The sequence below is a fragment of the Lipotes vexillifer genome, unplaced genomic scaffold (assembly GCF_000442215.2).
Source record: "Lipotes vexillifer unplaced genomic scaffold, Lipotes_vexillifer_v1.1 scaffold51, whole genome shotgun sequence".
Lineage (NCBI taxonomy): Eukaryota > Metazoa > Chordata > Mammalia > Artiodactyla > Lipotidae > Lipotes > Lipotes vexillifer.
In genome coordinates, this window is record NW_006786770.1 from 83,830 (window position 1) to 93,941 (window position 10,112).

The 10,112-nt window shown below is 39.9% G+C and overlaps 1 protein-coding gene across 1 annotated transcript in view; it reads right to left on the bottom strand.

The window, feature by feature from the left end:
* DUSP11 (dual specificity phosphatase 11) overlaps positions 1-9,733 on the bottom strand; it is a 26,747-nt gene extending 17,014 nt beyond the window's left edge. Inside the window, exons 1-5 of the mRNA XM_007459383.1 lie at positions 9,545-9,733; positions 8,065-8,140; positions 7,011-7,142; positions 3,686-3,809; positions 277-337 (exon numbers count right to left, since the gene is read on the bottom strand). Of these exons, the coding sequence (XP_007459445.1) occupies positions 277-337; positions 3,686-3,809; positions 7,011-7,142; positions 8,065-8,140; positions 9,545-9,645 (494 nt within the window). The 5' untranslated portion in view covers positions 9,646-9,733. The remainder of the gene's footprint in view (positions 1-276; positions 338-3,685; positions 3,810-7,010; positions 7,143-8,064; positions 8,141-9,544) is intronic.
* Positions 9,734-10,112: the final 379 nt, after the last annotated feature.

Genomic DNA, 10,112 nt, shown 5'->3' on the forward strand with positions numbered 1-10,112 from the left:
CTCACTGTTGTGGCCTCTCCTGTTACAGAGCACAGGCTCCAGACGCGCAGGCTCGGCGGCCATGGCTCACGGGCCCAGCTGCTCCGCGGCATGTGGGATCTTCCCGGACAAGGGCACGAACCCGTGTCCCCTGCATCAGCAGGTGGACTCTCAACCACTGCGCCACCATGGAAGCCCTTCTGACTGCATTTTTTGCATTCAGCTTACGTTAGCTTACATTACTAGTGCAAACAGAACAATTTAAACATGGTCTGCCTCTTGGGGTTGGCAACTCACCTGCAGATGAGGTAGCCAGTCCTGTTTAAACCATGGGTACAGTGGACACCAATAAGTCTGTCTATAAAACAGGGAATATGGAATTAAGTAAGCGAAGTAGATACACTACAAAAAAGTTATACAATTTTCTGAAGAGTAGCCTTTATTAGTTACCAAAACACAACCACTATCCTGAAAAGGAAAAACTCTGAAGAAAAGAGTGTTTTTGAAGGAATGTACTATGAAGAATTAACTACTATAAAGTCAAAATTCATTGTCTCTGGGAAATTTTGCATAGCCTCCAATCAGATGCAATAGTGTGGACTGGAGAATGCCCATCAGGAACAGATTTGACTATAGAAAAAGGGAGTGAAAAAAAAAAACAGGCTATCAGAAGAAGAGAATTTGTTTTTGAGTGAAACAAATGGAATGCCTTCACTTTTAATGCTCAATATTAAAAAGAACAAACGGTTTCTGAAGGGCTCTTGGGGTCCCAAAGCACTTTTATTCCTCCTCTCATTCACTGCTCCTCACACGCCACAGGTCTATGTGCCTATGGAGACCTTGGTTAAGTAGCACCGTTCTTATTTCACAATGAAAAGTAAGGCTTGAGACGTAAGCCCAAGCTGCACAGCAGGCAAACAGAAAAAAGACTAGAATCGAGTCTCAGATTTTTCCAACTATGCCACAGTATTTCGTGGTCCAGCACTTTAAAAAAATTATATGAGAAAGTAAATAAAGAACAACAACATGTAGCTGATCTCTGCAAAAGGTATGTCTGTGACTAGGTGGTGTCTGGCATTTGTCATCTCCTGCCTGGATTACTACCGCCCTACAATTCTAGCAATCTCTTCTATTTCAACTGATCCTCCACATGGAAGATGTTATCTTTCTAAAATATAAACTTGGCTGGACTGCTCTGTTGCTTAAAAATCTTCACTTAGCACAGAATAAAGCCCAAGTTTTTAGCATAGCATTGAGAACTCTTTATAAACAAATATCAGACTGTCTCTCCAACTGAATTATAAGTTCAAACTATGACTTACAAGGACCTACATCATCCACCTCCCTCCTTTGCCCTGCCAGCCTCCCTGATCTCATTCTCTACTGCCCTGCCCTCACTCACTTTACCCCGTCCAGCCACACTGGCCTCCTTACTATTCCTCAAACATGCCAAGCACAGTCGTGCCTCAGGGACCCTGCACCTACTATTCCTTCTGCTTCAGAACACACCCTCCCACCCCAACTCCACTCTCCCAGAACACACCCTCCCACCTCATCTCCACTCTCCCAGATATCCAATGGCTTGTTTCTCACTTCAAGGCTCTGCTCAATCGACATCTTAATAGAGGGGTCTTCCCTGATCACCTACCACATTCCCTCACCTCTTCAACTTGTTTTGTTATTCTCCAAAGCATTTACCGCCACTTGACACTCCATATATTTACTTATTTATTTATCTCTCTCCCCCACTAGAATGTAAAGTATGTAAGGGCAAGAACTTTGTTCTGTTCCTACTTCGTAGAACAGTGCCTTCAACTTAGAAGGTGTTATACAAATATTTCCTGAAATGAATGTATGAATTCTTTGCCCTTTCACACTACCCTCTAGTCACACCAGAGGCTGCCCCTCCAGAGCACAAGTTCAAGCCCTGTGCCTTTTGTACCTGTTCCCAATCCCTGGGCTGTCCTTTCCTCATTCTGGCAAAATCCTCTTCCCCCACAGCTCAAACGCTGTCTCCTCAGTCAGGCCTTCCTCAATTTCGCCTCTATATACCTGCTGCACTTGATTCTTCTATTATAATTAACCCACTTACAGTCACTACATGTTTATCTTCCTAGATAACTGTAAGTTGCTACTGAACAAAGACGTCTACTCACCTCTGTATCCCTGTGCCCTAACAACAAACCTATAAGCCTCTTGGTGTTTACTGAAACAATTTATTTTCTGAGTCTCTACCAATTCTAGGGAGTGGATAGTATAGTCTCCTCCTCATTATCAGTGAGCCTGGCATCTGCGGGAGGGGCTTATAGCAGAGGAAGCCACCAATGGATTATAACTAAGGTCGTGAGACTGCAATGGCAGAGAGCATGGTGAAGTTAGCCCACTGCATGCAGAAGACCCACAGAGGAGTCAGCATATTCAATGGACTACACTTGGTATAACACGTGAACAATCAAGGTTTACAAACGTGTTCTCATGCACTTGTAAGGATCTTCTAGCCCACGCGAAACAGACAGAACACACACAAAGGAGGCTGGAGGAAGGGAGTAGGCCGGCAGCTGCACCCTAACATCTTAAGAGGTAACATTTCTGTGAGTAGTTTACACAAATCAGATAATTTGCCTCCTTTCTAGACACCCTGGTTATCACAGGCAAGACCAAGCCTCTCAAGTTTTAAAGCTAAAGTATAGGAAAGATCTGTGAGTAGGGCTTAAGATATTTAAGAGCTAGTACCTGCATTAAGCAACCAGGTTACAGAATGAAAGTTTATCTTGAAATTCCAGTCTCTCCCTCCTCTCTCACCTCCTATCCCCTATCTTCCCACCTCCATCTCTATTCCTTCTCCCCTATTCCCTGTTTTATGTATATATGTGCATCATTTTATATATACACGGAATATTTACTGTCTGTTAGATTTATTTAATAAAGTGCACACTCCTCAGGCTAAATTTAGAAAGAGGACAAAATGAACACTTTCTCATAGGGGTCAGTGGCGTTCCAAAGACAAAAGATTCCTCAGTCTTGAAACATGGCAAACACCATGTTCCTTCTGAGAGTTAGATGCTAGAAAAAGGCAAGTAGATCCTTAAAATTCACACGCTATTAAGACCTACAATCAACAGAGTAGATCTTAAAGTGGAAACAAGAAAACACCAGCCTTTTAAGTTCTTCCTGTCTGAAGATAAGAATAAGAGGTGGTAGTGTTCTTCCTCACTTGCACCCAAAGTGTAAAAGCAGCAAAAATATCTTAAACACATATGATGAGGAAGCCACTCTTCTGGTCCACTCTGTTTTGTTTTGCTTCTAGGGATCTGTCTCACTCCGAAACTTTGCTTTTGGTTTTCTTTTTTATATACGCTAAGAACCTGAGAGTCTTAACCTTTTCTTCCTCCACCTCTCAACCAATAAATAGGACAAAAGAACACTTTTTTAATGTACTTTTCCATTCAAATTTTTAAAAAAGAGATAAATAAGCTAGTTCAGTTCATATTTCTCACAAAAGTCACTTTCCAAACTAAACTAAATTGTTTGTGACCATAAACAGGAAAAACACCATACTCTATTAGCACCACCTGACATTTCCACCTTAATGTTACCAAACACAACAGGCCTAATGTCAGAACTATTAAAAATGTTAAAAATCCCCAACCCCACTCACAATGCATACCAAAGTATAGGTAAAAGGGGGGGAAAAAAAACAACTCACCATTATCTTTATTTTCCTTCAAAAACCCATTAACAGCACATTGGAATTTAAAAATAGTGTCATCATCTGGCACCTGATGCCCAATTGTACAAATTTTTAAATAAGGAATAGTTTCTGGTAAGTCCTATAAGGCAAAACCATGAAAATATGTATTATTTCCTTTGTAGGGACAGAATAAAATATTCATTAGAGAAGGCAGAATATAAACCAGGACAGTACATTAAACTAGTATGTCAGTCATTCTGATAAGAGCCATTTTTTCCAAAGCTGCTTTAACCAGCAAGTATCACTTGATTTTCATTAAAACTGCAGAATGGACAGTTATTAGGCATGCAAAAGGAAAAGCAAATCTATGTGAATGAATGCACCTGCAACTCAAAATGATATGAACAGTTCTACCTACATTTATGTTTTATCTTACATTTCAAGGGCATAAAGCGGCTGTGATTTAAGTAGAAGAGTAGAACAGAGTCAGAAGAACTTGGATTCAAATTAGGAAATAGAGCAAATTTCAGGCATTGTTGAGAACTGGTATTCTTGGGGTGGGAGAAAGTAGACTATCAATAGAAGACAGAAAAGGATAAGTGAAAATTCTCTAGTTCTGAATTTAAATGGAAAGCAGCAGTATGAACCTATGATATATTTTATATTAAAAACAAACATACATAATTCCTAGCTCCAACCACTGAAAAAGTCTAGAAACAACTGATGTCATTTCAGAAGGACTCAGGAGTCACTGAGAAGCTCCAACTGGCCAAAGATAGGGCCTCAGTTAGAATAATAACTGTAACGGAGTCCACCATGATACGAATAAATAAATTTTACAAAATTGGTCACCACTGGAGGATATTTGTGAATCAACTCATTATTTTGAAAACTGTTAAATAAAAGAAGAGAATCATGCCTCTACAACTGGGCAACCAAATAGTTGATGAGGGGAGTCTTCTATTGACAGAAATATACCCAGCTAATAAGTGAAAAAAAAAAACAATAGAATTCACCATTTTTTGAAGCCTCAACTGAATTAATGGATGTAGGTATGAATCATCAGTGATTGCTAATATCACAGAAAGAGACAATTATATGTCTCCATGGAAGAACACATCATCACCTATGAAACTGTCTTGCCAAAACAAAACATTCAAGCTTCATTCTGATCAACTACCAAATTACAGGAAATAAAAGGACTGAAGAATATGTTAACAACACATGGAATATAATCATCAAAATCTAGATGGGACAAATTACCTGGTTTCTTTAAAAATAAAATTCAAGGAAGAAAAGAAAAGTGAGAGACATGGAGGGAGAACCTATAGACTAAATAAGACTTCAGAGACCTAACAATCAATGGCGAAGTGTGGACCTTATTTGAATCTAATTCAAAATTCTAAAAAACAATTTTTTATGACATTTAGGAGACAACTGCAAATTTGAGCACTCACTGGGTATTAAATATTAAAAAATGATATTAAGGGGCTTCCCTGGTGGCACAGTGGTCGGGAGTCCGCCTGCCGATGCAGGGACGCGAGTTCGTGCCCCAGTCCGGGAGGATCCCGCATGCCTCGGAGCGGCTGGGCCCCTGGGCCATGGCCGCTGGGCCTGCGCGTCTGGAGCCTGTGCTCTGCGGCGGGAGGGGCCGCAGCTGTGAGAGGCCCGCGTACCGCAAAAAAAATAAAAATAAAAAATAGGTGCCTCTGTGTAATTGATGTTTCTTTTTAAATACATACCACAACTGTATAGGTGTAATTACATGTTGTCTCGGAGCTGCTTCAAGATAATATGGAATAGGGTGAAACAGGTGGGGGTATAAATAAAACATGACAGCCACTAGTTGGTAAATATTAAAGCTAGATGATTTCATGGGTATACAAGGAACAGTATTTTGCATACTTTTGTATATGTTTAAAATTTGGGATAATTGTTTAAAAACAAGATGACACTGCAGAAAACAGTTTGGCAGTTTCTCAAAGGTTAAACGTAGAGCTACCATTTGATCCAACAACTCTGCTACTACCTACACTGCACATCTAAAAGAACTGAAAGCAGGGATTTGAACAAATATTTGTACACCAATGATCATAGCAGCATGACTCACAATAGCTACAAGGTGGAAACAACCCAAGTGTCAATCAACCGATGAATAACAAAATATGGTATATACACACAATGGGCTTTATTAAGCCAAAGAAGGAATAGCATTTTGTTACATGCTATAACATGGATGAACGTTGAAAACACTAGGTTTAGTGAAATAAGCCAGACACAGAAAGACAAATACTGTAGATTCCACTTACACGAGGTACCTAGAATAGGCAAATTCATAGAGACAGAAAATAGAATAGAGGTTACTAAGGGCTGGTGGGAGGGAAAATGGGGTTGTTACTGTTTGATGGTTACAGAGTTTTTGTTGAGGATGATGAAAAAGTTTTGGTTATAGACAGTGGTGATGGTTACACAACACTGTGACTGTATTTAATGTCACTGAACTGCATATTTATAAATGGTTAAAACAGATACTATTTATGTATATTTTACCAAAATAAAAATAAAGAGGAATAACTGAGTTGAAATTTCAATTCTTCCTTGTCCGAGAGTCAGTTTCATCGTCTGTAAAATTAGTAATTGTAGTTGTCTATCCTCTGAGCTTAGTGCAGAGTAAGCACTCAGCAGGAGGTATCAGTACTATTTCCACTTCAACAGCAAAGGATTGATGTGACGATAAACTATGTCAATGGATATGAAAGAACTTTGTAAATGGCAAACTGCTATACAAATATTAACAAACATTAGGTGTTACTGTCTCCCAAGGCCATGGAACAGGTCAGAAGAAGGACAATTCTTTTGCACTGGTATGTCCTACATGGGCCAAGAGAATATATGGGCTTCTGTATTATATCAGAAGATATTAAGAAAAGAAAGCATAAAACTTAGAGAACAATTGTCTTTTACCGTGATGCTTAAACATGCTCAGGCAACTGCTTAAAATAAGTGCTAAAGACATAATGGACATACCTTTCTTTCCTTTTAGGCTACTACTATTCTTACTAGAAGTTTACTTCATTTTCAAAATATAGAACATGGAAGCTTATAGAATTTCTTAAACATATCTAGAGCCTACTGCCAAATACTACAGTTCAATTCATATCTTTAATCTCATTTTGAAACAGCAATTACAAATGTGTACTTAAGGAAACCACTAGCTTCCCTTTTTGAACCCATGAAAGAAGGCCAGGATTCACCTTAGCATAAGATGATAACTACTGAATTACTATGAATTATTACAGTATCAGAAAGAAGGTCATTTTCAATTACGGGTTCCATTTACCTCTGGCTTATAATAGCGGCGAGTATATGTTAAGTCAATAATCAGCCCAAGTTCTTCATTCTGTTCTTGGATTTTGTTAAAAAGATCCAAGGGGGAAAAACATTCTTCTGGAGCAAGATTCTTTTCAAAACTCTGTCAGAAAGAATAAAATAAGAAAGAACATGTGTTTAAAATCCTTTATTATATTATCGATTTATTCAAACCCTGTGATGCTAACATATGAGATTAAAAGTAATGTTTCCTCCTCTGGAATTTACAAGCGATATTACAATCCTTTCTTCCAGAGAGATTAGTTGGAAGAAAATAAGTTCACTTCTATATATTTATTTTATTTCTATGTTTGTTTATTTCATGTTGGTCTCCTAACCAGACTGTAAACTCCCAGAAGGCAGGGACCACATCAATTTTGCCTCCACTGTACTGCCAGCTCCAAGCAGAGTGCCTGAAAATAGACACAAAAATAAATACTTCTTTTATGTATTTGGCTTATTATGTACTCTGTTCCATTGATCTGTTTGGTTATTCAAGTGCCAGCAACACACTTGTTTTTTTTAAATTAGTAGACTAGTTTTAGATTCACAGCAACGCTGAGCAAAAAGTACACAGTTCCCACTTATACCCTCTCTCCTTCATCCCACACAGCCTTCCCCATTATCAACATGCCATATCAGCGTGCTTCATTTGTTAGTATTCATGAACCAACACTGAAACATCATTATCAATCAAAGTCCATAGCTTATTGCATTCATGGTACAAGTAAGTGACTATTTCTTTATTTCTAGTATAGTCATCCCCAAACATTTACATACTGAGATACCTATTACTTTCTTAGAAATTACTTTATTCTTTATTTATAGTTAGGGCATTACATTTTTTTTTTAATTAAGTACAAAAGTAGGTTGTATTTATCTATGAATTCCATTCTGGATAGTAAAGGAGGTATTAAAAAGTATTTGCTATAAAAAGGGAAAATGGAGTATGACGGGGTTGAGAGCCAGGGCTGTATATGGTGAATTCATATTTCTGGAAGCATACGGTGTTAACTCTTGCTTACCTTTTTTAAAGGAACTTTGAAAGCAATGAAACGAGTCCCAGGCATCCGCTGTCCAACTGGAAGATAGTCTTTCCACCTGTTAATATATTTTTTGTTAGGAAAATTTTATGTTAGGCTGTCTCCCTGCATAGGATGGATGTGCATTGAAAATGGAAATCATATCCCTCTATAGTAGGTCCCTCTTCTTTCTGCTTTGCATTTTGCTGCTCCACTTATTCAACCCCCCCTTATAATAACCTATACTTCCCTTCTTCCTGTTTTCCCATCTTGAAAACTGATAAAAGGTAACCAAAACAATGCAAAGGTCTCAACAAATTAGGGATATCTAAAACCAGAGGTGGCCAGAATTTCTGTATCACTAATGAAACCTAGCCCGGTGTTGGATACTAAGGTATCATTAATACATGAGTGTTGACTGAAATAGTTTAAACTCAATATTTTCACTTCACAGTTTATTTTTAGTCCTCATACAAAACCTGATAATAAAATTCCTTAATGCTAGGAATCACAGTGAAAAATAATACCTGAACTGACTTCTGTAAGATGAGTTAGAACTAAGGTTAATTCAGTGTATCTGAAGCATTGAAAGTGAGGGCAAAAGTGGCACAAGATGGGGCTAGAGAAGCAGAGAGGATTCTAGACCACGCAGAGTCTTAAAGGCCAACGGTTTGTTTTCTATTCTCAAAACAATGTTTTTGAGCGATGTTTATGAACAATGTTCCAACTTGCTTTTAAGGTTTCTTGTATGAAGAATGGATTGGAAGGAAACAAGGTATATGGACACTAGTTAGGACCTAATTGCAACAGACAGGCAAGTTCAGTAGTAGGATGTTGAGGAAGAGTTGACAGATTCAAAAGAAATTCAGGAGATAAACTGAAGCGGGCTTAATGGGGTATGAGATGGAGGAAAGGAAGGTCTTAGGGAATTAAAGGGTTTACTGCACAAATGAGCAAAGTCTCAAAATTAATCATTTGAACGTACCGAGGTAGATCTCTCAAGTAACACCGGTTAGGAAGCAACAGTACACCCTTTATAATTCTAAGAGACAACACAAATCAACTGTTTCGATGGAAAATTCGGCAGTCCCCGTGCGTTTTTTCACTCAAACTTAGTTTCAGTTCCTATTACTCACATTTCCTGTGCCAAAACAACACAGCTTGAGGAATTGAAGGGGATTCCATTTTGGTAATTAAGGAGTGTCCCCAACACTGACAGTCCCATCTTAAGCAGTCCCTCGGCATTTTACCCGAGGAGCAATGGCCAGAGCCTCCCTTTTAAAACGATGGGGAGGAATCATAACATCACACACTGTCCCTTTCAGCTACTGTGAACTGAGCCGCGAGACGACCAATACCCCCAGCACAGCGCGGACGGGCCAGCGCGCGGGGGCAACAGTGACAGGAGACAACACAAGAGACGAAGCCCAGGCCCAGGGGCTCTGAGCTCCACCGGCAACGCCCAGGGGCCAAGGCGTATTACCTTTCCGGGATGTGGTTTCCGCCCTTCTTCTTGGCCGACGAACGTCCAGAATATCCGCGACCCTCACCCCAGCGCCCGCGGGCATGATGCCACTGGCTCATGTGACCCCCAATATGCCGCCCACCGAACGCCAAGAGTGCCAAAGTCGCCAACCCGGCGCCCCCGGTGCCAGCACAAGGCCACGAACCACAGGAACCTAGGCGTTAGCCCAAGCAGCTCGCGGACCTCTTTCTACTGCGCATGCGCCACCGCTCGTCGAGATGACGTCATCACGCCGGCCGACTGAGGCGCTTGATTGGTAAAGAGGACTCTGATGGCTGCAATTCCCTCCTTAGCCGGAGGGTGGTAGCAGAGGTCCATTAGTTCTTGTGTGAACCCTTCCGAATTCCAATAATAGGGGACATGGAAAGCTGTCCAACTCTCCCAGTTTCTTGCGTGGTTGTTTCAGATATTTAAGTGCTTACATTCACACTTGTTGTATCCTGTCTGTATTTGTACGTAACGGATATCCTGTATTTTATATAAGAGCAGCATACTATACATAGTCTACAATCTGTCTTGGATAGTG